The sequence below is a fragment of the Nicotiana tomentosiformis genome, chromosome 7, assembly GCF_000390325.3.
Source record: "Nicotiana tomentosiformis chromosome 7, ASM39032v3, whole genome shotgun sequence".
Lineage (NCBI taxonomy): Eukaryota > Viridiplantae > Streptophyta > Magnoliopsida > Solanales > Solanaceae > Nicotiana > Nicotiana tomentosiformis.
The window spans coordinates 129,008,140-129,035,930 of NC_090818.1; the positions used below are offsets into that span (position 1 = coordinate 129,008,140).

At 37.2% G+C, this 27,791-nt stretch overlaps 3 protein-coding genes across 3 annotated transcripts; 2 read left to right on the top strand and 1 right to left on the bottom strand.

Annotated features, from left to right (window-relative positions):
* The first annotated feature begins 618 nt into the window (after positions 1-618).
* On the top strand, positions 619-3,744 carry LOC138896364 (uncharacterized). Its single transcript, XM_070181169.1, has 5 exons — positions 619-834; positions 952-1,206; positions 1,381-1,685; positions 3,154-3,253; positions 3,295-3,744. The coding sequence occupies exons 1-5, from the start codon at positions 619-621 to the stop codon at positions 3,742-3,744; spliced, it is 1,326 nt and encodes a 441-aa protein (XP_070037270.1).
* A 9,074-nt stretch (positions 3,745-12,818) lies between these two features.
* LOC104109439 (uncharacterized) lies at positions 12,819-15,527 on the top strand. The gene is made up of 5 exons (XM_009618742.2): positions 12,819-12,887; positions 13,230-13,352; positions 13,563-14,220; positions 14,722-15,065; positions 15,108-15,527. Exons 1-5 carry the CDS (start codon positions 12,819-12,821, stop codon positions 15,525-15,527), a joined length of 1,614 nt encoding a protein of 537 aa, XP_009617037.2.
* A 10,785-nt stretch (positions 15,528-26,312) lies between these two features.
* LOC104101400 (uncharacterized) lies at positions 26,313-26,777 on the bottom strand. Its single transcript, XM_009608834.1, has one exon. It carries the CDS (start codon positions 26,775-26,777, stop codon positions 26,313-26,315), a length of 465 nt encoding a protein of 154 aa, XP_009607129.1.
* Positions 26,778-27,791: the final 1,014 nt, after the last annotated feature.

Genomic DNA, 27,791 nt, shown 5'->3' on the forward strand with positions numbered 1-27,791 from the left:
TGCGGAAGGTGACAACCAGCAATATCAGGAAGATATGAATTATGTAGCCAACTATGGGGGACAGAGGCAAGGTGGTCAGAATTGGGGTTAATATAATCAACAATATAGACCAGCGTAGCAGCAGTACAATAATAACAACAATCCTGGAGCTATGTGACCACTGGGTCAAGTTGCCTTACCAAAGGCAACATGGCTACATTCAGCAAAATCAACAACTGACTTATCAACAACCTCAACAACAACAAATTATGAGACCAGATGATGGGTTTACTAAACTTGAGGGAATGCTGGACAACAATAACAGAATGCTGCAACAATTGATTGGGTCCACAGGAAAAATGCAACAGAGGGTAGACTCGCATGAATCAGCGATAAAGGGTATTGAGATTCAATTAGAACAAATTTTTATGGCCCTAAATAATCGTCCCCAGGGGACATTACCTGCAGATACACAAGTTAATCCAAAAGAATAGGGCCCGAAACAGCTTATGGCAGTGAGTCTACGAAAATGGTAGAGACCTAGATCTGGAGCAAGAGATGGCTCGCGAAAGCTGACCTACTGAAACACTTGTGCCAGTACCCATTGAGATAGATGACTCAACAGGGTTAACAGAGGTGATGGTACAACATGCGCCGGCTGAAACAATAAAAGAAAAAGAAGTCGCGAAGGAAACTGAGTTAGAGCATGAGAAGGCAGCAGAAACAATGCCAGAGCAGGTTCAAAATCAAACCACATTAAAGAAGCGGCCTCCAGCACCCTACCCCAAAAGATTGGCCAAATATCAAAAAGATGAGCAATATAAGAAATTCTTGGAGATGTTGAAGCAAATTCAGGTAAACATTCCATTGATTGACGCCTTAAAGGAAATGCCTGGTTATGCAAAAATAATGAAGGACTTGATGTCTCGTAAGTTCGACTTTCAAGACTTGGTCATGGTTACACTGACTCAGACATGTAGTGCTGTTGTGACAAGACCCACAGCTGAGAAGTTATCTGATCCAGGGAGTTTCACAATCCCATGCACAATAGACAACTATGCGTTTGCTAAGGCACTTTGTGATTTGGGGGCAAGCATAAACTTGATGCCCTTGGCTATCTACAAAAGGTTAGGCATTGGAAGAGCTAGACCCACGTCTATGTTATTACAACTGGCTGACCAAACAGTGAAGAGGCCCTCTGGTATCCTTGATGATGTATTAGTACAGGTGGGGAAGTTTGTTTTCCCAGCAGATTTTGTCATTTTAGACTGCCGGGTTGACGAGGAGATTCCCATAATTTTGGGAAGGCCATTCTTGGCCACTGGGAGAGCCCTAATTGATTATGAAATTGGAGAGCTAAAGATGAGACTGAACGATGAAGAGATAACGTTTAATGTGTAGAAATCTATACGGCGACCCAGTGAGTTTGCTAACTGCTCTCTAATAGAAGTTGTGGATGTGATCTTGGAGGAGGAAGATGAGATTCTGAATGCAAAAGACCCTCTAGCAGCATGCCTGATGAACTTAGAAGAAGTGAATGGTAAAAACTTGGCAGAGTGGGTTTTGGACCTTGAAGGGAGAGGGTACTGGAAAAAAGAGTTCGAATTCGAGCCCTTACACTTAGAAGAAAGAAAAACACCTCCAACTAAGTCGTCAATTGAAGAGCCACCACAGTTGGAACTAAAACCGTTACCATCTCACCTCAGGTACACTTTCTTGGGACCTAAATCCACTTCACCTATTATTATCTCATCCAGTTTGTTAGATGTGTAGGCAGAACAACTTTTGCAGGTGTTAATGGAATGCAAGACTGCAATTGGCTAGATCATTGCAGATATTAGGGGGATCAACCCGACATTTTGTATGCATAAGATTCTACTGGAAGATGGGCACAAACCTTCCAGGGAACATCAAAGAAGGCTAAACCCCAACATGAAAGAAGTGGTGAAGAAAGAAGTGATCAAGTGGTTAGATGCGGGAATCATCTTCCTAATCTCTGACAGTAACTGGGTTAGCCCAGTTCAGTGTGTGCCAAAGAAGGGTGGAATGACTGTAGTGCCCAATGAGAATAATGAGTTGATCTCAACTCGTACAGTTACAGGTTGGCGAATTTGTATGCAACAACAACAACCCAGTATAATCCCACTAGTGGGGTCTGGGGAGGGTAGTGTGCACGCAGACCTTACCCATACCCTAGGGTAGAGAGGTTGTTTCCGATAGACCCTCGGCTCTTTCCCTCCAAGAACTCCCACCTTGCTCTTGGGGTGACTTGAACTCACAACCTCTTGGTTGGAAGTGGAGGGTGCTTACCACTAGGAGCAACCCACTCTTGTCGAATTTGTATGGATTATAGAAAACTGAACACAGCCACCCGGAAGGACCATTTTCCTTTACCATTCATTGACCAAATGTTGGATAGACTGGCATGGAGGTCTCACTTCTGCTTTTTGGATGGGAATTCGGGGTACAATCAGATTTCCATAGCCCCCGAGGATAGAGAGAATGCCGTTTGGCCTATGCAATGCACCGGCCACTTTTCAGAGGTGTATGTTAGCCATTTTCACTGACATGGTTAAAGATATTATGGAAGTATTTATGGATGATTTCTCTGTGGTGGGGGATTCATTCGAAGATTGTTTGCACAATTTAAGAAGAGTGTTGAAAAGGTGTGTGGAGACAAATTTAGTGCTGAACTGGGAGAAGTGCCATTTCATGGTACAAAAAGGTATAGTGCTGAGGCATCGAGTATCCAGTAAGGGTATTGAGGTTGACCATGCTAAGGTTGAGGTGATTGAGAAGTTTCCACCGCCCACTTTAGTTAAGGCAGTAAGAAGTTTCCTCGGGCATGCCGGGTTTTACAGGCGATTTATAAAGGATTTCTCTAAAATTGCTAACCCCTTATGTAAACTCCTTGAAAAGGATCATCCTTTTGTGTTTTCTGATGACTGCAGGTTAGCATTTGAGGAGCTAAAGAGGAGACTGGTGACTGCACCAACCATTTGAGCTCATGTGTGATGCGAGTGACTATGCTATAGGAGCAGTCCTGGGGCAGCGGAAGGACAAACTGGTGCACCCAATTTACTATGCAAGCAGAACGCTAAGCGGTGCACAACTCAATTATACCGTGACTGAGAAAGATATGTTGGCTATGGTGTTTGCATTCGACAAATTCAGGTCTTATTTGATTGGTTCAAAAGTGATTGTTTATACTGACCATGCAACACTTAGGTACCTGATAGCAAAGAAGGTGTCAAAGCCATGCTTGATCCGTTGGGTTCTTTTGCTACAAAAATTTGATTTGGAGATCCGCGATAGAAAAAGGCAGAGAACCAAGTGGCAGACCACCTTTCAAGGTTGGAGGGAGCTCAAAAGAAAGTCGAGGTAGAAGATATAACTGAGACATTCCCAGATAAACAATTGCTAGCAGTGACATTGGAGGACGCGCCATGGTATGCAGACATTGCAAACTACATGGCAAGAGGTATTGTCCCTTATGATCTTTCCTCTGTTCAAAAGAAAAAGTTCTTTCGTAACTGTCACATGTATTATTGGGATGAGCCTTACCTGTTCAGGATTTGTGTTGATAACATGATCCGGAGATGTATCCCCGAGATAGACCAATCTTCTATTTTGCAGGCTTGTCATGCATCACCATATGGTGGCCACTTCGGAGGAGTAAGAACCGCCGCAAAAGTGCTGGAATCAGGCTTCTACTGGCCAACAGTGTTCAAAGATGCACACTTATGGGTGAAAGGTTGTGACTAATGCCAACGAACTGGGAATATTTCCCGCCTACATGAGATGCCTATGAACCCAATTCAAGAGGTAGAAATGTTTGACGTGTGGGGAATCGATTTCATGGGGCCTTTCCTCAGCTCATATAGCAACAAATACATACTCGTAGTTGTGGACTACGTGTCAAAATGGGTGGAGGCTGCAGCGCTCCCGACAAATGATGCTAAGGGGGTAATTAATTTTTTGAGAAAGAACATATTCACCCGATTTTGCACTCCAAGGGCGATAATCAGTGACAGAGGCACTCACTTCTGTAATCGAGCCTTTGCAAAGCTGTTAGAAAAGTATGGTGTACGTCACAAAGTTTCCACCCCATATCATCCACAAACGAGTGGGCAAGTAGAAGTGTCGAACAGAGAAATAAAGAGCGTTTTGACAAAGACTGTGAATGCTACAAGAACGGATTGGGCAAGAAAGTTAGATAATGCACTTTGGGCCTATCGTATCGCTTTCAAAACTCCGATTGGTATGACGCCATATAAATTGGTATTTGGGAAGGCATGTCACCTACTAGTGGAGTTGGAGCATAAAGTTTTATGGGCACTGCGGCAGTTGAATCTCGATATAGAAGCTGCGGGCACAAGTAGAGTCACTGAGCTGCACGAGCTTGATGAATTTTGTTACCACATTTTTGAGAGCACAAGATTATACAAGGAGAGAATGAAAATAATGCACGATAAAAATATTCTTGAGCGGAGTTTTAAACCCGGAGATAAGGTATTGCTATACAACTCAAGGTTGAGGTTATTCTCGGGTAAGTTAAAGTCACGATGGTCGGGACCATTTAGTGTGGTGGAGATTCACCCACCAGAGCCATAGAGATTGCTGCATCAAATGACTCTCGCACGTTTAGAGTCAACGGGCACAGGTTAAAACATTATTTGGGCATGGAAGATGCGAAAGTAGTGTTGGTGACTCATTTGCTCTAGCCACCTAGTTTAAGTGAGCCTTAAGTGCAATTATCTGCATCGTGCCGCGACGTTACATCAGGCGCTCATTGGGAGGCAACTCAATTCGTAGTTGATTTTTTACTGTAGTTAGATTTTTTTTAATTTAGGTACTAACAAATTTGCAGGCGAGCTTGGGCAAGTCGAGCAAGGTTTTAGCAACACCTGACAAACACTAGGCATAGGGGTAGGCGATGCCAGGATAAATTCGGCCAAAGCTGGCCTTAGGCTGGTGACGCCTGGCTAACGCCAGGTTCTGCTTGGCCTTAGGCTAGCGACGCCTTGCTAACGCTAGGTTCTGCTTGGCCTTAGGCTGGCAACGCCTGGGTAACGCCAGGTATTGGGCCAGGCGACGCCAGGTAAGTTATTTCGGCCCACTTTAAGTTATTTTAGTCGAACCTCCTCACATTACACACCCTAAACATTGAACACAATACAAACAACCCTAACCTCACTTAAACCAAACACACATCAAGCTTCAAAAAAGAAATTCACAAGCACACACATCTTCTCATCAACGTTGCTCTCAGCCAAACACACTGCATGAATTGCCCTCACCCACAAACACTCAACAACCCATTGCCATAGTGGTCTCCCCCATCCCCATTAAAGTCAAGTTTAGTCTTGCTATTCTTTCACACTCATCAGAAATTCTCAGGCAGCTCCCTCCTCTCAAAAGCTTCAAAGGTATGATTTGATCCCTTTCTTTTGTAATTTCGAGAAGGGTACAAGTATACAATTACACACAAAAATTGGTGGTTGTTCTTCATTGTAGTATTGAGTTTGTGTGCCCCAACCCCATGAAATCCCATAGGAATGGTGCTGCGATTGTGAAAACATGTGGTCGTACAGAACCCCCAAGCCGATTTGGGAAGATGAGGCAATGCCTCATTTCCATAAGAACTCCCATGGCATTAATGCATGTTAAGTGTTTGATATAATGCCTCAATGGCATTCCTTGTCCCCATTGGAGCCCGAGTCTCCGGGATTAATAGACTAGTGTTATGAAGTCATATACCACGTTAAAATCTTAAGTGTGAGGTGGCTCTTGGGTAGCCCATGTGTTGTTCTTTGATTCTAATATTAAGAAAATATGAGGTGAAGTCTGAGTAACCTCGGAAAGTCGGGAAAAATTATGTGTGTAGTGTGTAATGCAGTTTTATCTGAGTACTGCTTATTTGTGTAGGAACAACAATGCCTCCCAGAAAAGACACAGGCAAAGCCAAGGCTACTTCCACTGCGCCGGCTAAAGTAAAGGCGACTTCAGCACCTCCCCTAAAGAAGAGAAAGGGGGGGGGAAGCTACCTCCAATCTAAGTGGAGTACAAGTTGTGGCAGCTATAGCAGCCATGCATCAACAACCACAAGGCCAGCAGGAGTTTGGCATCAACAGCATACCACCACATACTAAGGACTGGTACATGCGCTGTAGGCCTAAACATGTACACCCGGAAGCAGCTATCAATGAACGAAGCTTGAAAGCAAAGTATCAGGCAATTTGGAGGGAAATTCGGGATATGGGGTTGAGCTATGTATTCAAGAACACAAGGAGCATTAATCTCAACTTAGTCCGAGAATTCTATGCAGGGTTTGATCCGCAGAGTACTGAACATCTGGTGCCGATTCGTGGACGATTGATAGATTTTTCACCCATGGCCATATGTAACTTTTTAGGTGCCCTGGATGTTCCTGTGGAGCCATTAGACCACTTCATTCGCCGGCCTACATACAGAAAGTTGAGACACATGCTTTGTAGTGCCGATTCTACGGCAGCATGGGTCCGGGATAAGATAACTAATCGGCACAAGAGGTTTCCTAAGAAGAAGATGAGGGCGGAGGCTCAAGTGTGGCTTAAACTGATAAATGCATGGCTTCTACCGTGCAATCATGACACACTCATTAGCCGTGAGAGGACCTGTGTACTCTACTTCCTCATGACGAGTCAAAGGGTAAATGTGGGTCATCTGATCCGCTACCAGATGTCTGTAGTCAGAATGAGTAAAAAGATAGATCGAATGCCAATTGCCAATTCTAACTTAGTACTTAAGACACTAGGAGGTTGAGGAAGAGCCAGAGTTTGACCACACCATCGATCAGCCCATATGACAAACGGACATCACTAGACTCCGACTGAAAGAAGAGACTGCCATGACATCATTGATAAGTACCGAGCACAACGCTCGGGATGATAGTTTTATGGCCTATCTCTATGGGATGATGGATTTGCAGCTATGGGTCCATCTCAATGCTCATGCTCAGCAGTTGGTTGGGTTAGGAGATGGATATAGACTCCCCGATGATAAGGATATCAACACACTGGAGTAGTTTGAGGCTGAGCCGGAGCAGTCAGATGGTGAGGGAGATGATGAGGAGGAGTGGAGAGCGTCAGAGGATGAAGGCGTTTCTTGATCAGGGAGTTTCTTTACACCCTACTCATTTTTTCGTGTTTTGTCATTTTGTGCATGCACTGAGGACAATGCATGAGCTAAGTGTGGGGTGCGGACTTGTACATAGTTAATTTTAGTTATTTAGTTATTTAGTGTTAATTATTTTAGTATGTGTTTTAGTAGTTTAGTAATTGATTTGGCTATGTGTTTTAGTTATTTAGTGCCGTTAAAAGAAAAAATTATAATAAAAAAAAAAAAAAAATTGGACTCATCTCGACGATGGACCTCCCAGACAATCTTTTTGAGGGAAGTAAGTCAAAAAGAAAATACCAAAAAGATTTTTTTGTGTAGGTAGTGTAGTAATTCCCCCTTGATTTTTCTTTGGGCCGCGATTCTTTTCCAGGGACTTTTAGTTGAATCGGGTATAGTTAGTTTTAATTTTTAGGAGTAGGAACCACGAAGCTATGCATTTAATTGTAGCAATATCTCTTAGCTTTGTTATGCCTTGAGAATAGTTAGTACTATGGTTGTGACGCTTAGGCTCGATTTTTGACTCTCGCATAAGTACCTTAAATCGTAGATTCCTAATTTTGCTTAACTGCTTTGACTGGAGTGTCGCGATGAAACCAATCCTGAGTGAGTTATGTTCCATGTGTGTGTGAGTTTTGTATGTATTCTGTGCATTGCATTTGATGTCTATAACGTGCCATGTGTGTGTGCAAAGCGAAATAGTAGTCTTGTTCAGTCTAGGAAGTGATATAAGCGTTTCTTTGTTAAGCCAGATATATAAAGTTTACCCACCTAAATGTTATGTATCATAGTTAACCTCGTTGAGCCTATAATCATGTTTCTTTGGTAACCACATTACAAGCTGTACCCCTTTGTTTTAATCGACCATCTATTTGAACCTCTTCACCTCTAATGAGCACTTGAATTGTTATGAACTTTGTAAAAGTTAAAGTGTGGGGTGGTTGGTTTGACTTTTGCGTGGAACTAATGAAATAAGGAGAAAGGTGCACTGTTTTGAAAAAGTAAGAGCCGCTTGAATTGAAAAAGAAAGAAAGAAAAAAAAATAGTTGTATTGCTGGGAAAAAGAATATTCTTTGATAAGTGACGACTCTTAATGTAATTATGCTTAAAGAAATATAGGGTAATATAAATTGAAGTGAAGGTGGAATGTTTGGTTTGGCATAAGTATGGGATATGTGTTAAAGTATATGTATTAAATTGCTTAAGGGAGGTGTAGTCACTCATATCCAAATATATCCTACCCGACCCGCAACCTACATTACAACCAATGAAAGTCCTACTTGATCTTAGACTGAATGAACTCGATTAGTAGAGTATTACACTACGGGCAAGCCTATGGTGCATCATTTGTGGCATATGAATGTTATTTCTGAGAGCGAGTGAATTTTGTCTATCTTGAGTTCCTATGTTCTTAAAATTCATTATGTGTGGAACTAAGCTCTTTGATTGGGTGAGGGCACATGATTCATGAAGGAAAGGTAATGTTGTTGACATCCATATTAGAGTAAGTAAGTGAACTGTGAATAAGGCATAGTATTTGTGAGTCGAATTTTGAGGCGAGGATGTCACACTTGTGTGCTTAAACTATTTTAAACATTCTTGGTGTAATGAGTTAGGAGAATTGATTAAAAAAGTCGTATCTATAAGTGTAGTTTGATTGCTCGAGGACGAGCAATGTTTAAGTGTGGGGTATTTATGTGTGGCTATAATTCCATAGTTTCGTACATTATGTGCCTTGCATTTTATATGCTTTAATGATAAATTACACTTTATTTGCGCATAATAGAGTCTATTTTATGTGTAGGTGAATTGGAGATGAAAGTAGAGCAAAAGGGATATTTAAACGTTGAAAGTGTGCTCGAGAACAGTGAAAAGAAGAGACCTGGCGAGGCCAGCCAAAGGCCAGCTTAAACCAGGCTTTAGCCTGGCGAGGCCAGCCAAAAGCCAGGTTGAACCAGGCTTTAGCCTGGCAAGGCCAGCCAAAGGCCAGACTGAACCAGGCTTTAGCCTGGCGAGGCCAGCCAAAAGCCAGGCGTTAGGCTGGCGACGCCAGGCCTGAGGCCAGGTCCAATCCGAGTTTTGAAGACTTAATTCGTTTCTGGATTTGACTAGGACTTGGACTACACGTTTAGGGTTTCTTATACACATATAAATAGACCTAAAAACACCACTTGGAGAACTTTTTGGCAGCCAGAGGCAAGAAGAGCTGGTGGAATCACCTGTTGGGAGTTAGAATCATCAATTTCTACAACTTTTCATCTTTACTCTATATTTTAATTATGCAAAATATTTGGGATATTATTACTCTGAGTATGAGTATCTAAATTCCTAATCTAGGGTTTTGATGGAACCTATTGAAGGATGATTTTCTTGTTACGTTAATATAGATTTGCCGTAGTATTTTCTCTATTTGTTCAACTATATTATTCTTGTGGTTGATTGAAGGGCCCTCAATTAGTTGTACCTATTTAGTATGTATTATTCGTTAGAGAGTGCATATTTAGGTAGTTGTTGAACAACATCACTCCTAAACGTATATAAGGGATCAATACAGAGGTTTAAAGGTGGGTTTAGGGATAACGAAATCTTGATGCGATCTGAGTGAGCTGTACTTAATGCCAACTAGCATAATTCGGGAGAATATGCCTAGTAAATTGTGGTAACTACTCGGGAGAGAGTTACGACAGTTAGAGTACTCATGGTCGATAGAGAAGACTTAGGCAAATTTGTAGAAAACGTAGCGGAAAAGATTCCGACAATAGGGGAAATCACAACCTTAGATCATTCCAATTCTTGTTTACAACCCGTTCATAGTTAGTTGTTAATTATTATATTTTCATTACGTAATATTTAGTTAATAAAACCCAATCTGTTACTTAAATATTTCTGAAGATTGATTGTGTGAATTTGTGCGAGTCTAGTAGCTGTGTTTGATAGGTTAATTCCCTGAGGGATTTGACTCCAGACTTATTAGCCAGAATATATTTACAACGACCGCTTGGTCCTTTTTATAAGGCATAGTTGGGCGTGATCATATACCGACAGACAAATTGATGCAATGAGCAATTGGATAAAGACGTTACATAAAAGTACAAAATTTAAAAAAATTAGAGATAATACTGACTGAATTGTTTTTGAGATTATAAATTTATATATGCAACATGACATTTCACAATTGTAGTGATCCTATCTCATGAATTCATGTACGTGGAAAGTGAGCCTAGGCTTGTTATGAATTTGATATAATGCTCAATTTTTTCACCTACAATCTTGAAGACATATAGGGTAAAAATATATTCTGCCCAGAACAACCAAAATGAAGAGAGATAAAAAAATTGACAGCAACAAAAACTATTACAGCGCGCTTTAATTCCAAGCAAGTTTAGCTGGATATATGAATAATATTCACGTACATCTCTTAATTCATACAAAGGAAACTTCATCTCGCGGCTAAGAACATCCATACAAATGGGATCGAATTCATTGTATTCATATTTAATTATTTCAAATAGGAAGGACAAGGGGTTAAATCTCAGTGGATCTTGGCAGCAAGGTCATTCTTCCAGTCACTTAGAACACCACATCACGTATTTAAGTCATACGCAAAGGATTCTATCCCGTTCAAATGAAAATTGTACTTCAGATGCATATAATATTAAAGAAAAGTCAGTTAGAAAACAATACTTTCGAAAGTTTTGAATTGCATTGCCGTTGGGTATACTCTTTCACTATAAAAACTGATTGAAGTTGAGACTTCTAACTTTACAAGTTTCGAGATGCAATATCCATTTGGTCATGCATGTTGTCATAGTCGTTTTCGTGAAGCAAGCAAAGTGTTGTAATATAGATATAGAATGCACAAACTAAGTTGAGGGACTTATGTGTAAAAGTTAGGATAGTTTTGTCCTTAAAAGATAATCAGTTAGAGGCGGTTAGAGGTGGGACTTATAAATGCCCACACTCACGTGTATTTTGTGACCCCAATGAAATTACAGATATTCATCTTCTTCACTTCATCTATTCTCTTCCTTCTCTGTAAATTCCTCACTCAGAATCAATTGCATGCTGTATTATCGAGTGGATTCAGCTTATTTCATCATGGTATCAGAGCGGCGATCGTGAATTCATTGATATTCAGGAAAAATTAAGAAGATCGGAGCTCTGACGAAGCTGAGTTGCAGTCAGCCATGGCAGGAAACGATGTTGCTTCTCTAGATCACAATCATCAGTTGTTTCTACAGCCCCTCAAATGCTCCAGGACTCGTCCTAATATCGCTCAAACTCATAGGGCCAGAAAACTATGCTCTGTGGAGTAGGGCGATGAAATATGGCGCTCCTGGGAAAAAGTAAACTAGGGTTTGTGGAAAGAACTTGTGTGAAGAGTATGTACAGAGGAGAATTAGCAAAGCAATGGGAAAAATATAACGCGATCATGTTGTCATGGATTGGGAGCACTGTATCGAGTGAATTGATGCCGGGTATTGTCTATGCCTCTAAAGCAAGGAAAGTGTGGAATGATTTTCAGGAAAACTTTGATCGATCAGACTTGACAAGGATTTATCACCTTTGAACAACCATCACAACACTAAGGCAACGTACTAACTCTGTCACTTGTTATATTTCAAAAATGAAGGACTAGTGGGATGAATTAGATATGTTAGTGCCACTGTCTTTATGTGACTGTGAAGAATCTCGACCCTCAGTAGAACATCTGAGATCTCAACGTTTGCTACAATTTTTTATGTGGCTAAATGAAAGTTATAGCAACATAATGAGCAATGTGTTAGATAAAAGGCATGGTTGTGACTGTTAATGAAGCCTACGCTATAGTCACTCAGGAAGAAAGCTAGAGGTCTTTAGGTGTTGTTGATACACATAGGGAACCAGTCACCATATTAGCAGGGAGAGGCCGGGATTTTAGAGCAAAAAGGCCCGGACTCATTTGTGAGCATTGTGGGTATAAAGGGCATCTTAAGGAGAATTGCTTCAAAATAATTGGATATCTTGCTGACTTTAAGAGCAAAATGAATAGTCAGCCTGTAGGAGGCAAGGCCTATTCTAACAATGTGAATATGAATGTAAATAGTGAGGAAAGAAAACCAACGACTGTGCAAGTATAAGGAGCAGGGCAGTTCTTCACACAAGAACAATACCAATAGCTGGTCTAGTTGCTGTCAAAAATAATAACTGCAGAAAATTTTAATAATTTTGTAGATATAGTCTCTCTATTATCCAATGCATGTATGTGTGATTGGGTAATAGATACAGGAGCAACACATCATGTTACATACTGTAAGGACATTTTAAACAATATTAAAAGGGCAGATGATCAAGGGAGACATGGAGTACAACTTCCTACTGGAAGTAAATCACAAATAACTCACACAAGAGAGGCTTCCATATTAGGAAATAAGACAGTAACAAATGTCTTGTATGTGCCAGATTTTAAATTTAACCTGATGTCAGTATCAAAACTCACAAAGGATCTTTGTTGCTCAGTCACATTCTTCCCTGATTTCTGTATGTTTCAGGATCTTTACAGTGACAGGGTGATGGAGATTGGTAGAGAGAACAATGGTTTGTACTTGCTTAAGGAGAATATAACAGTAGCAGCAACATGAGTTTTCCTGAGAAAAGGAGAAGAAACTGAACTTTGGCACTTAAGGTTAGGACATGCTTCAATGAAGGCAATACAGCATATTCCAGGGTTGCAGAATAAAGTTGATATGCAGGTACAAGAGAATTGTCAAGTATGTCCATTAGCTAAGCAATGTAGGCTGAAGTTTCCTATTAGTAGTACTAGTTTTGCTGGAATTTTTTAACTCATTCACTTAGATGTTTGGGGACCTCACAGAATACCTACATATGATAAAAAGCACTACTTTATTACTATTGTTGATGACTATAGTAGGTATACTTGGGTGTGTTTGATTCAGTCAAAGAATGAAGTACTAGTTGTAATAAAGAACTTTGTTGCAATGATTCAAAATTAGTTTGGTATAACTGTCAAGGTGTTAAGATCAGACAATGGTACTGAGTTTTTTAATTCTCAATGTAATGAATTGTTAACTTCTTTGGGAATCATTCATCAGAGTAGTTGCCCATATACCCCTCAACAGAATGGTACAGTTGAAAGAAAGTATAGGCATATATTTGAAGTGGCAAGAGCACTGAAATTTCAAAGCTCAGTGCCAATAAGATTTTGGGGAGACTGTGTAAGAACAACTGCCTATCTGATAAATAAATTGCCCACATGAGTATTACAAGGGAAGTGTCCATACGAAATGTTGCATGGAAAACCAACAAGAATAGATCACCTAAGAGTATTTGGATATATTTGTTTTGCAAGCAATTTACTTGGAGGAGATAAGTTTGCACCAAGGGCAAGGAAATCTATTCTCATTGGTTATTCATAAACACAAAAGGGCTATCGGTTATATGATCTGGAAAGCCAAAGAGTATTTGTTAGGAGAGATGTAACATTCAAAGAGCATATCTTCCCTATCAAGGAAGGGATGCAGATTGCAAAAGATCTCTTCCCAAGTGATACACCATCAGTTGTTCCAGCTGAACTCATGCTTGAACAACCAGATCATCATCTAAACACTGAAGAGCAGATTCCAAATGAGGGAATGGCAGCATCAGACTCAGAAGCTATTCCAGCAGTAGTTGATTCTGAACAAGTTGTGACACTAATAGCTGAGTCTGATGATGCAGACACAGTTCAACAGAGTGCACCATTAGTTGAGGTACAAGCAGACACAAGCCAACTAGCTGTAGAAGGAATACTTGAAGATAACTTGCACACTAGAAAGTCCAACAAAGTTTCAAGACCTTCTATTTGGCTGAAAGATTACATTACCACATGCAACTCACAAAACAAGCCACACTATATCTCCAACTCTAGTGCCTACAATCATTTATCCAACAACTACCGGGCTTATTTGGGAGTGTTCGCAACAGAAGTTGAACCTAAATCATTCAAGGAAGCATGCAAGGACAAGAACTGGATAGAAGCAATGTCACAGGAAATTAAGGCTCTTGAGGACAATGCTACTTGGAAGATAGTTGACTTGCCTGTTGGTAAGAGAGTACTAGGATCTAAATAGGTGTTCAATATAAAATACAAAGCAAATGGGGAAATAGAGAGATACAAAACTAGATTAGTAGCTAAGGGTTATACTCAACAAGAAGGCTTGAATTATCATGAGACCTTCTCTTTAGTGGCAAAAATGGTCACTGTGCGGGCAGTAATCAGCATTGCAACATCAAGAGGTTGGACTTTATTTCAAATGGATGTAAAGAGTGCATTCTTATAAGGAGACCTCTATGAAGAAGTTTATATGGACTTACCTCCGGGCTACCAGAAACAAGGGGAGAACACCGTGTGCAAGCTACTCAAATCTCTATATGGCCTTAAGCAGGCCTCAAGACAATGGGACATTAAGCTGACCGAAGCTTTACTGGAAGAAGGATACTCTCAAAGTGCTCATGATCACTCTCTATTCACTAAGAAGACATGACTTCACATTGTTATCATCCTGGTATATGTGGATGATTTACTTATAACTGACAGCAATGTAGAACTGATAGAAGAGGTTAAACAGACCCTACACAATACTTTTAAGGTAAAGAATCTAGGAGAACTTCGATATTTCCTTGGCATAGAAGTTCTGAGATTAAAGGAAGGGATACTCCTTACTCAAAGAAAGTATGCTCTACAATTGATCTCAGAAGTTGGACTTGCAGCAGCCAAGCTAATCTCCACTCCTATTGAATTGAATCAGAAATTGAGTACCATCGACTATAATAAGCATGTAGGAGTCAAGGGAGACGATGAACTGGAAGATATTGGAAGCTACCAAAGACTCATTGGGAAGTTACTCTACCTAACCATTACTAGACCAGATCTTAGCTTTGCAATTCAAGTACTCAGCCAGTTTATACAACATCCCAAACAATCTCATTAGGATGCAGCATTGCGTGTGGTCAGATATGTGAAATCAGCCCCAGGCTTTGGAGTTTTTCTAAGCACTGGTCCTATCAACAGTCTATCTCCTTATTGTGATTCTAACTGGGCCTCATGTGCAAACACTAGGAGATCAGTCACAGGGTACATCTTTAAATTGGGCGATTCTTTGCTTTCCTGGAAGTCCAAGAAGCAACAAACTGTGAGTCGAAGTTCAGTAGAAGCTGAATACAGGAGTCGAGCAGCAACATCTGCAGAAATTACATGGTTTTTAGGACTGCTGAAAGAGCTTCAAGTCCATGTCCATCAATCAGTTCCTAAGGCTGCTTTGCAGATCGCAATCAACCCCATCTTTCATGAAAGAACTAAGAATATTGAGATAGATTGTCATTTTGTTCGAGATAAAATCAAGACTGGATAATTGGCACCATAATATATTTCTACCAATTCACAATTGGCTGACCTTATGACCAAGGGTCTAGGATCAGCACAACATCATTTTCTTTAATCCAAGCCTGGTGTGCTCAATGTGTTTTGCCCACCAGCTTGAAGGGGAATATTGTAATATAGATATAGGCTAGTTACATACAAACTAAGTTGAGGGACTTATGTGTAAAAGTTAGAATAGTTTTGTCCTTAAAAGATAATCTGTTAGAGGCGGTTAGAGGTGAGACTTATGAATGCCCACACTCGCGTGTATTTTGTGGCCTTAATGAAATTATAGAGATTCATCTTCTTCACTTCATCTCTTCTCTTCCTTCGCTGTAAATTCCTCACTCAGAATCAATTGTATGTTGTATTATCGAGTGGATTCAGCTGATTTCATCACAAAGGCATGCCTTTCATATAGTAAGATTACTAGTAGTCGTACCCGCGCGATGCACGGTTATTATTAAAAAATATTTTAAATTATGATCGGGCTTGTTTGAACAAATTAAATCATATTGCTTTAATAAATTTCAATTGTCATCTTATTTGTCAATGTGATATACCCAATAATAAAATCGCTATTAAATTAAAGGGACTTATATAATCATTGAATATCTTTTTTGTTCTATATTTATTTTTATTCTATTATCCAATGTTTAGTATATATTTTAACATTGTTAATAGAAATTTTTATTAGCATATTACTTTGTTTAATATTTTTGTCTGCTCGATTTCTTTTTGTAATATAAGAGAAGATATATATTTTATTAGTCTTGAAATATTTTTATTTTTAATTTTATTCTGTTGTTGTCAATAATATTATCTGAATTTTAATGAATAAAATCTCTATTAGATTAAAGGGACTTATATAATCATCGAACTTTTTTGTTATGTATTTTTTCTTATTATATTATCCAATATTTCATATAATTGCTGTGTTAATAAAATATTTTTATTAGCATATTACTTTGTTTAATAATTTTGTCTACTACTTTCTTTTTGTAATATAATAGAAGATATATATTTTATTACTCTTGAAATATTTTTTTATTTTAAATTTTATCCTATTTTTCTCAATAAATTTATCTTTCTTTTAATGAATAAAATCTTTATTAAATTAATGAGACTTATATATGCATCGAATAACTTTTTTGTTATGTTTGTTTCTATATTATATTATCCAATATTAGTATTATTGCATTGTTAATAGAAACGTTTATTAGCATATTAATTTATTTAAACTTTTGTATGCTACTTTCTTTTTATAATATAATAGAAGATACATATTTTTGTATCTTATATTTTATTCTATTATTTTCAATAATACTTTTTGAATAAATAAACTTTTTATTTTTAAAAAGGAAACAAAAATTATTTTAAAAAACAAAGAAATTTTAAATTGGCTGTTTTTTATTTTTTGTAATTTTATTTTTTTATTTTAAAATAATATAAAAACTCCAACTTGAAACTACTTTCCAATTTAAATGGACGATTTTTTTAATTTTCATTTTTTATTATAAAAATATATATTTTATTATTTTATAGATATTTAAATTCAAAAATAATAACCAATAATTAATTGTTAACTAAATAGCTAATTAGGTTGCCACTTGGCTTAAGAAGAAGGCTTTTTCTTCTCCTTTTAATAATATATAGAAGATTAGGGCTCATATGATAAGTAGATTTAAAATTTAAATTAGTAATGTAACGTCAATTGAGGTCGTTTTCCAATTTATCCACTATTGCTTTGTGATATAAAATGTTCTACCATTATATATACATAGTTCAAGGCAAAGATAGTGTAGGTATTTACGTGGTCGCACATGTTGTACGCACATACACAAACATATATATATATATATATATATATATATATATATATATATATTTTATTTTTTTTATTTTTTTCAATTACGTAATCTTTGATACAAAGGCATGCAACATGAGTGCATCAGTTTCATTTGAATTTAAACACAATATAAGAGCAATCCTACGCCTCATCGAAGAATTAAAAAGATTCTCATTTATTTCTCGCAATTTAGAATAATATATAGGGAAAATTTAGTGATTTTCTTAAATATATAAAAAGACGTATTCTTTTTGTCGTGAGGGAATGAGTTGTCAAATAAAAGGAATGCATTTTAGCTATCAAGAATATCAATACGTACACTCTCAAAATGGAAAACTAACTACAACATATACACCTTATTTAATCAGACAAAAAATCTTTTCTCATTTCCAAATGGAAAGGTCATCATCTCCTTTTCTAACTCCACATTTGAAAAGAAGACTACTTTAATTTTTTTGCTTTTGCTTTTAATTTACTTTTACCTTTGGAAAATCTCCTCTTCTACTAGAACTCGATACTAGCCTTCATTTGTTGGGCGGTCACCGCCAATTAGACTTATATAATTATCTCATCCATCTGATCAATTTATGTGACGGTATCTAACCATACGAAGTTTAAAAAAGAACTTTGAAATTTAAGATCTAAAATAAATCATAAAATTTTATATAGTTATGAATTATCTCGTTAAGATAAAATAAAAAATTTTAAGTTAATTGTTTTAGATAAAGAAATATGTCATTCTTTTTAAATATACTAAAACAAATATAATTATGACACATAAATTAGGACTGAAGAGTATAATGGTTGAGTATTAATTTTTTAATTATTGCGAAGCTTAGTGGAATGATTCAGAACATTTTTTTCTATTTGATGGTGAGACTTCTAACTTTACAAATTTCGAGATGCAATATCCATTAGGTCATGCATGTTGTCATAATCTTTATCGTGAAGCAAGCAAAGTATTGTAATATAGATATGGATTAGTTGCACACAAACTAAGTTGAGGGACTTATGTGTAAAAGTTAAGATAGTTTTGTCCTTAAAAGATAATAAGTTAGAGGTGGTTAGAGGTGGGACTTATAAATGCCCACACTCTGGTGTATTTTATGACCTTAATGAAATTACAGAGATTCATCTTCTTCACTTCACTTCATCTCTTCTCTTCCTTCTCTGTAAATTCCTCACTCAGAATCTATTGCATGTTGTATTATCGAGTGGATTCAGCTGAATTCATCATGGTATTAGAGCGGCGATCGTGAATTCATCGACATTCAGGGAAAATTCAGAAGATCGGAGCTTCGACGAAGCTGAGTTTTAGTCAGCCATGGCAGGAAACGAAGTTGCTTCTCTGGATCACAATCATATGTTGTTTCTACAGCCATCAGATGCTCCATGACTCGTCCTATTACCGATCAATCTCACATGGCCAGAAAACTATGCTTTTTGGAGCAGGGTGATGAAATTGGCGTTCCGGGAAAAAAGTAAACTAGGGATTGTGGACGGAACTTGTGTGAAGAGTATGTACAGAGGAGAATTAGCAAAGCAATGAGAAAAATATAACGCGATCGTGTTGTTGTGGATTGGGAGCACTGTATTGAGTGAATTGATGCCAAATATCGTCTATGCCTGTAATGCGAGGAAAGTATGGAATGATTTTTAGGAAAGATTTGATCGATCAAACTTGACAAGGATTTATCACCTTTGGACAGCCATCACAACAATAAGGCAATGTACTAACTCTGTCACTTGCTATATTTCAAAAATAAAGGACTTGTGGGATGAATTAGATATGTTAGTGCCACTGTCTTTATGTGACTGTGAAGAATCTCGACCCTCAGTAGAACATCTGAGATCTTAACGTTTGCTACAATTTCTTATGTGGCTAAATGAAAGTTATAGCAACATAATGAGCAATGTGTTAGATAAAAGGCATGGTTGTGACTGTTAATGAAGCCTACGCTATAGTCACGCAGGAAGAAAGCTAGAGGTCTTTAGGTGTTGTTGATACACATAGGGAACCAGTCACCATGTTAGCAGGGAGAGGCCAGGATTTTAGAGCAAAAAGGCCCGGACTCATTTGTGAGCATTGTGGGTATAAAGGGCATCTTTAGGAGAATTGCTTCAAAATAATTGGATATCTTGCTGACTTTAAGAGTAAAATGAAGAGTCAGCCTGTAGGAGGCAAGGCCTATGCTAACAATGTGAATATGAATGTAAATAGTGGGGAAAGAAAACCAACGACTGTGCAAGTATAAAGAGCAGGACAGTTCTTCACACAAGAACAATACCAATAGCTGGTCTAGTTGCTGTCAAAAATAATAACTGCAGAAAATTCTAATAATTTTGCAGGTATAGTCTCTCTATTATCCAATGCATGTATGTGTGATTGGGTAATAGATACAGGAGCAACACATCATGTTACATACTGTAAGGACATTCTAAACAATATTAAAAGGGCAGATGATCAAGGGAGACATGGAGTACAACTTCTTACTGGAAGTAAATCACAAATAACTCACACAGGAGAGGCTTCCATATTAGGAAATAAGACAGTAACAAATGTCTTGTATGTGCCAGATTTAAAATTTAACCTGATGTCAGTATCAAAACTTACAAAGGATCTTTGTTGCTTAGTCATATTCTTCTCTGATTTTTGTATGTTTCAGGATCTTTATAGTGACAGGATGATGGGGATTGGTAGAGAGAACAATAGTTTGTACTTGCTTAAGGAGAATATAACAGTAGCAGCAACATGAGTTTTTCTGAGAAAAGGAGAAGAAACTGAACTTTGGCACTTAAGGTTAGGACATGCTTCAATGAAGGCAATGTAGCATATTCCAGGGTTGCAGAATAAAGTTGATATGCAGGTACAAGAGAATTGTCAAGTGTATCTATTAGCTAAGCAATGTAGGCTGAAGTTTCCTATTAGTAGTACTAGTTTTGCTGGAATATTTTAACTCATTCACTTAGATGTTTGGGGACCTCACAGAATACCTACGTATGATAAAAAGCACTACTTTATTACTATTGTTGATGACTATAGTAGGTATACTTGGGTGTGTTTGATTCAGTCAAAGAATGAAGTACTAGTTGTAATAAAGAACTTTGTTGCAATGATTCAAAATCAGTTTGGTATAACTGTCAAGGTCTTAAGATCAGACAATGGTACTGAGTTTTTTAATTCTCAATGTAATGAATTGTTAACTTCTTTGGGAATCATCTATCAGAGTAGTTTTTCATATACCCCTCAACAGAATGGTACAGTTGAAAGAAAGCATATGCATATATTGGAAGTGGCAAGAGCACTGGAATTTTAAAGCTCAGTGCCAATAAGATTTTGGGGAGACTGTGTAAGAACAATTGCCTATCTGATAAGCAAATTGCTCACAGGAGTATTACAAGGGAAGTGTCCATATGAAATGTTGCATGGAAAACCAACAAGAATTGATCACCTAAGAGTATTTGGATGTCTTTGTTTTGCAAGCAATTTACCTGGAAGAGATAAGTTTGCACCAAGGGCAAGGAAATCTATTCTCATTGGTTATTCAGAAACATAAAAGGGCTATAGGTTATACGATCTGGAAAGCAGAAGAGTATTTGTTAGCAGCGATATAACATTTAGAGAGCATATCTTCCCTTTCAAGGAAGGGATGCAGATTGCATAAGATCTCTTCCCAAGTGATACACCATTAGTTGTTCCAGTTGAACTCATGCTTGAACAACCAGTTCATCATCCAAACACTGAAGAGCAGATTCCAAATGAGGGAATGGAAGCAGCAGGCTCAAAAGCCATTCCAGCAGTAGCTGGTTTTGAACAAGTTGTGACACCAATAGCTGAGTCTGATGATGCAGACACAGTTCAACAGAGTGCACCATTAGTTGAGGTACAAGCAGACACAAGCCAACCACCTGTAGAAGGAATACTTGAAGATAACTTGCACACCAGAAAGTCCAGCAGAGTTTCAAGACCCTCTATTTGGCTGAAAGATTACATTACCACATGCAACTCACAAAACAAGCCACACTATATCTCCAACTCTAGTGCCTACAATCATTTATCCAACAACTACCGGGCTTATTTGGGAGTGTTCGCAACAGAAGATGAACCTAAATCCTTCAAGGAAGCATGCAAGGACAAGAATTGGATAGAAGCAATGTCACAGGAAATTAAGGCTCTTGAGGACAATGCTACTTGGGAGATAGTTGACTTGCATGTTGGTAAGAGAGCAATAGTATCTGAATAGGTGTTCAAGATAAAATACAAAGCAAATGGGGAAATAGAGAGATACAAAGCTAGATTAGTGGCTAAGGGTTATACTAAACAAGAAGGCTTGGATTATCATGAGACCTTTTTTCCGGTGGCAAAAATGGTCACTGTGAGGACAGTGATCAACATTGCAGCATCAAGAGGTTGAACTTTATATCAAATGGATGTGAACAATGCATTCTTATAAGGAGACCTATATGAAGAAGTTTATATGGACTTACCTCAGGGCTTCCAGAAAGAAGGGGAGCACAAAGTGTGCAAGCTACTCAAATCTCTATATGGCCTTAAGCATGCCTCAAGGCAATGGAACATTAAGCTGACTAAAGCTTTACTGGAAGTAGGATACTCTCAAAGTGCTCATGATCACTCTCTATTCACTAAGAAGACAGGACCTCACATTGTTATCATCCTGGTGTATGTGGATGATTTACTTATAACTGACAGCAATGTAGAACTGATAGAAGAGGCTAAACAGACCCTACACAATTCTTTTAAGGTAAAGGATCTAGGAGAACTTTGATATTTCCTTGTCATAGAAGTTCTAAGATTAAAGGAAGGGATATTGCTCACTCAAAGAAAGTATGCTCTACAATTGATCTCAGAAGTTGGACTTGCAGCAGCCAGGCTAATCTCTACTCCCATTGATTTGAATTAGAAATTGACTACCATCGACTATGATAAGCATGTATGAGTCAAGGGAGATGAGGAACTGGAAGATATTGGAAGCTACTAAAGATTCGTTAGGAAGTTACTCTACTTAACCATTACTAGTCCAGATCTTAGCTTTGCAGTTCAAGTACTCAGCCAGTTTATGCAACATCCCAAACAATCTCATTGGGATGCAGCATTGCGTGTGGTCAGATATGTGAAATCAGCCCAGGCCTTGGAATGTTTCTAAGCACTAGCCCTATCAACAGTCTATCTGCTTATTGTGATTCTGACTGGGCCTCATGTGCAATTACTAGGAGATCAGTCACAGGGTACATCATTAAATTGGGTGATTCTTTGCTTTCCTGGAAGTCCAAGAAGCAACAAACTGTGAGTCAAAGTTCAGTAGAAGCTGAATACAGGAGTGTAGCAGCAGCAGCTGCAGAAATTACAAGGTTTTTAGGACTGCTGAAAGAGCTTCAAGTCCATGTCCATCAACCAGTTCCTTTGCATTACGACAGTAAGGCTGCTTTGCAGATCACAACCAACCCCATCTTTCCTGAAAGAACTAAGCATATTGAGATAGATTGTCATTTTGTTCAAGAAAAAATCAAGACCGGACAATTGGCACCATAATACATTTCTACCAATTCACAATTGGCTGACCTTATGACCAAGGGTCTAGGATTAGCACAACATCATTTTCTTTTATCCAAGCTTGGTGTGCTCAATGTGTTTCACCCACTAGCTTAAAGGGGAGTATTGTAATATAGATATAGACTAGTTACACACAAACTAAATTGATGGACTTATCTGTAAAAGTTAGGATAGTTTTGTCCTTAAAAGAAAATCAGTTAGAGGCGGTTAGAGGTGAGACTTATAAATGCTCACACTCACGTGTATTTTGTGACCTTAATGAAATTACAGAGATTCATCTTCTTCACTTCATCTCTTCTCTTCCTTCTCTGTAAATTCCTCACTCAGAATCAATTGCATGTTTTATTATCGAGTGGATTCAGCTGATTTCATCACAAAGGCATGCCTTTCATAGAGTAAGATTATTAGGGCTCATATGATAAGCAGATTCAAAAGTTAAATTAGTAATGTAACGTCAATTATTGTCGTTTTCCAATTTATCCACTATTGCTTTGTGATATAAAATGTTCTACTATTATATATACATAGTTCAAGGCACTGATAGTGTAGGGATTTACGTGGTCGCACATACACAATATATATATATATATATATATATATATATATATATATATATATATATATATATATATGTGTGTGTGTGTGTGTGTGTGTGTGTTGTTATTTTTTTTTCTTTTCAATTACGTAATCTTTGATACAAAGGCATGGTACATGAGTGCATCGGTTTCATTTGAATTTTAAAAAAATATAAGAGCAATCCTACGCCTCATCGAAGAATTAAAAAGATTCTCATTTATTTCTCGCAACTTAGAATAATATATAGGGAAAATTTAGTGATTTTATTAACTATAAAAAAAGCTGTACGTATTCTTTTTGTGGTGAGGGAATGAGTTGTCAAATAAAGGGAATGCATTTTAGGCTTTTAGCTATCAAGAATATCAATACGTACACTCTCAAAATGGAAAACCAACTACTACAACATATACATAATACACTATTTTATCAGACAAAAATTCTTTTCTCATTTCCTAATGGAAGGGTCATCATCTCCTTTTCTAACCCCCACATTCGAAAAGAATACTATTTTAATTCTTTTGCTTTTATTTTCAATTTACTTTTACCCTTTGGAAAATCTCCTCTTCTACTAGATCTCGATACTAGTCGTTCATTTGTTGGGCGGTCACCGCCAATTAGACTTATATAATTATCTCATCCATCTGATCAATTTATGTGACGGTATCTGACTAGATACGAAGTTTCAAAAAGAATTTTGAAATTTAAGGTCTAAAATAAATTATAAATCATCTCATTAAGGTAAAATGAGAAGTTTAAAATTAATTAATTTTAAATAAAGAAGTATGACATTCTTTTTAAATATACCAATCAAGAAATATAATTAGGACCATAGAGTATAATGGTTGAGTATTAATTTTTTTTATTATTGCGAAGCTTAGTGGAATGATTCAGAACAATTTTTTTCTATTTGTACTCATTAACTCTTCTTACATTCTGTAAGTTTTATATATTCTATGAATCTAAGTGGCTAAAATACCAATAGGGTGTGCTCATATTTGATCCATATATTTAAAATACTGACACTTTTTATAAGTTATTGAAACTTTTAATTTTATATTTTCGGGAGGAGGGGGATTTAAAAGATCAACGATTTGGCCTGGATTTGGAAAAAAAAAAAATAGTCCGGTACACAAAACATTCCGTATTCACGAAGGGTATGGGGAAGGGCTGCGCTCCAAGGGGTGTAATGTAAGCAGTTTACCTTGATATAAGTATCAGTGACTGATTTCATAACTCGAACTCGTGTCTTATAGGACACACGGAGACAACTTGACAGTTGCTCGCATAGTTGAATCCATTAATTTGAAGAAACTAAACCATACTATATATGCACTAGTAATAGTTGAATCCATTAATTTTTGTCCACACTGACCAACTAAAATTAGCTTGGGTAAAAATATTCTGAGTGGTCAAGGAAAAGTAAAGTCCACTAAAAATTTTGAGCTTTTATCGGTTGCCATTTCCATCAAACTGTCTGCCCTTAATTACAGGGAAAGCCATTGTTAAAACTTTCATGAATTTAATCTTGTCTTAGTTTAGTGGGGAACAGATTTTTGCTGTTGGCTGAGGTTCCCATAAATGACTTCCAATTTCTAGTTTTATCACAATTACTTATTCCATTCACATTTTCAGATTATTGATTCCATAGTTAGCTGATCTGGAAATACAACAAAACAATAATATACCCGGTGTAATCTTATAACTGGAGTCTAGGGAGGGTAATATATACGCAGACCTTACTCCTACTTTGTGAAAATAGAGATACTGTTTTCGATAAATTCTCGGTTCAGGGATTAGCTGACCTGGAAATATGAAACATAATGAGCATATGGAGTAATTTTATGGATGATCATTCAATTTTTACTTTTATCACACTAATGTTACTAAGCTATTTTTTATAATTAAAAAGTTACTCAACTATAACTATGTATTATGAAAGTCACTAAACTATTCTTTTAGTCACAAAATTACTTAAATTTGTCTAACTATCATAGAATATGTTTCATTTGTTTCCTCCTAGTAATTTTCTGGACATGCAGGCAGATTCGAGTGACTTTTTTTTTTAAATCCAAAGAATCCATGCTATTTAACAATCTTATCATGGCAATTAGTAGTACATTATTTTCGATTTCTGAGAGAAAAGGTGTTTTAATTTGGGCTGTAATTTGCTATAGTCAATGATTGATCTAAACATTTCTCCTGTCTTGAATTTTGTATTTTTTTGCCTTTTTACTGAGGAACGCCTTTTCTTCACTGATCTACAATATGGTATTCCATTATATATGAATGTGCCAATTATTACATAGGCGGACACAGCGCTATGACACCGGATTCATTTGAATCCAATACTCTAGAAGTAGTGTATAAATGCTAAAATATTATAGATTCAACGCTAAAAACTTATAGGTTTGAACTCATAGAGTTTAACTTCCGAATCTGGTTCTATTAATCAATCTCTATTTTGTTGTGTGATAGTGATGAGAGCCAACCATTTGGTGCATAAGCTTGTGTAATAAAAACCATAGCCTCTTTGCTTCTTGCAATAGTTTACTAGTTAAGATCCTAATAGTATATTATGTTAATATTTATATGTATAATAACAAAATACAGAGTTATCACGGACATAATGTCTTAGTATCGTTCGCGATAACAATCTAACAAAAGTAGTTCCTCATTTGTTTGCTCTAATAACTTCTTGAGCAAACAAATGACGAACTGCTAAGTAGCCTAAAAGAACAAAATTTCTTTTTCCTTGTCGCATCCTGTTCTGCTCCCTGTAGCTATTGCTTGAGCACGGGATCCCCTAACTTGATGTCTTGTATCTTCTGAAGGCGATTAACAATGTCATTAACAGTGATTAATCCTCCTTCAGTACTACTTAGCAAAGCTTGGAGCTCTTTTTTACTAATGACAAGCTTAATCCTTACTGCCTCTGTTGTCCTAATTTGTTTTTTAGCTTCTTCTTGATCAACTACTTCTTTTGCAAATTTGACCACCTTCTTCTTTTTGGCTATTTTTGGAGGAGGCACTGGTAATATAGGCAAAAGATAATAAAGTTGACCAGCTAACATGTTAGAATTTGGTAGTAGATTTTGAATGACTGAAAGGGATTCAGATATTGCATATTGGCCACCAAATTGTGATAACACTTGATATACCTTTATTGGAGCTTTGTATTCAAGAATCTTCCCATCTGTTTTCATCACTTTTACAACTTTTTCTTGCAAAACTATACAATTCCCCATTTTTGTGGTATGCAATTTTGTCAAGGAATTAACAACTTGAGGAGTGGAAGTACAAGTTGGTTTATATTGAGTGTGGTTTGTTATTTGGAGCATAGTTGTGTTCCTTTTATAAGGAATTTAGGTATGGTAATGCCCCTTATAATAAGGAATATTACAAAAAAAACCTTAGCACTTTGGACCCCACCTTGTTGATTTTTTGTTAAAGTACAATTAAGGGGTTAAAAGTCTTGATGTTTTCATTGAGATGATCATGATTTATTTGAAATATTTTCCTTTACCTTTCTGATACAATCCGATTCCATTAGTGCCAAGAAAAGGATCTGCCTATTTACTTTTTTTTATTTTCTGCCAATATATGGATGTTACCAATTACTTGTGTAAAGAAAATAAACTAGCTTAATTCTGATGAACAGTTACGGCTTGTGTCCGCCTAAAGCTTCCTTTTTTTCTTTTGAGTCTTTCCTTGCAATGAACCGAAAGGTGAGAGGAGGGCTCTGTTCAAAGTTTAATTTGATTATGAAAATAAACTGAGTTGTCTAACATCACTCCTAAAACTAGCTTATGAAGTACTCCCTCCGTTTCAATTTAGACGAACTAGTTTGACTCGGTACGGAGTTTAAGAAAAAGAAATTTTTTTTTAAAATTTGTGGTCTTAAAAGCTTAAGGGGTAAAAGCTTTGTGGGGCCATGATATTTGTGTGGTTATAAAAGCTTCTCGTTAAGGGTAAAATGGGTAAAATAAAGAATTTAAAGTTAAATTATTTCCAAATTTAGAAATATGTCATTTATGTTGCAAAGAAAGTACATCATCTAATTTGAAACGGAGGGAGTAATGGTTATCCAAGATCATATAAAAGGATAATAGTTCATTACTTCAAACGATGTAACACACTCTAATACATCTCGTGCACTAGATATTTAGAGCGTGAGAGACATTATGGAAGCCTAACATTGGATAAATAAGGATGACTCTTTTGGCATGATGGTAAGCGTTTGATCCTAACAAGTGGTATCA

Bases quoted from the DNA above. Each gene is read 5' to 3' on its own strand.
- LOC138896364 (XM_070181169.1), top strand. From the start codon at position 619: ATGGTACAACATGCGCCGGCTGAAACAATAAAAGAAAAAGAAGTCGCG. The intron at 1,207-1,380 runs GTGGGGAAGTTT...TTTAATGTGTAG, and splicing joins TTGATGATGTATTAGTACAG to AAATCTATACGGCGACCCAG. The intron at 3,254-3,294 runs GTTCTTTTGCTA...GATCCGCGATAG, and splicing joins AGCCATGCTTGATCCGTTGG to AAAAAGGCAGAGAACCAAGT.
- LOC104109439 (XM_009618742.2), top strand. From the start codon at position 12,819: ATGAAGGCAATACAGCATATTCCAGGGTTGCAGAATAAAGTTGATATG. The intron at 12,888-13,229 runs GTATGTCCATTA...ATCATTCATCAG, and splicing joins AGGTACAAGAGAATTGTCAA to AGTAGTTGCCCATATACCCC. The intron at 13,353-13,562 runs GTAAGAACAACT...TAAACACAAAAG, and splicing joins TAAGATTTTGGGGAGACTGT to GGCTATCGGTTATATGATCT.
- LOC104101400 (XM_009608834.1), bottom strand. From the start codon at position 26,777: ATGGGGAATTGTATAGTTTTGCAAGAAAAAGTTGTAAAAGTGATGAAA.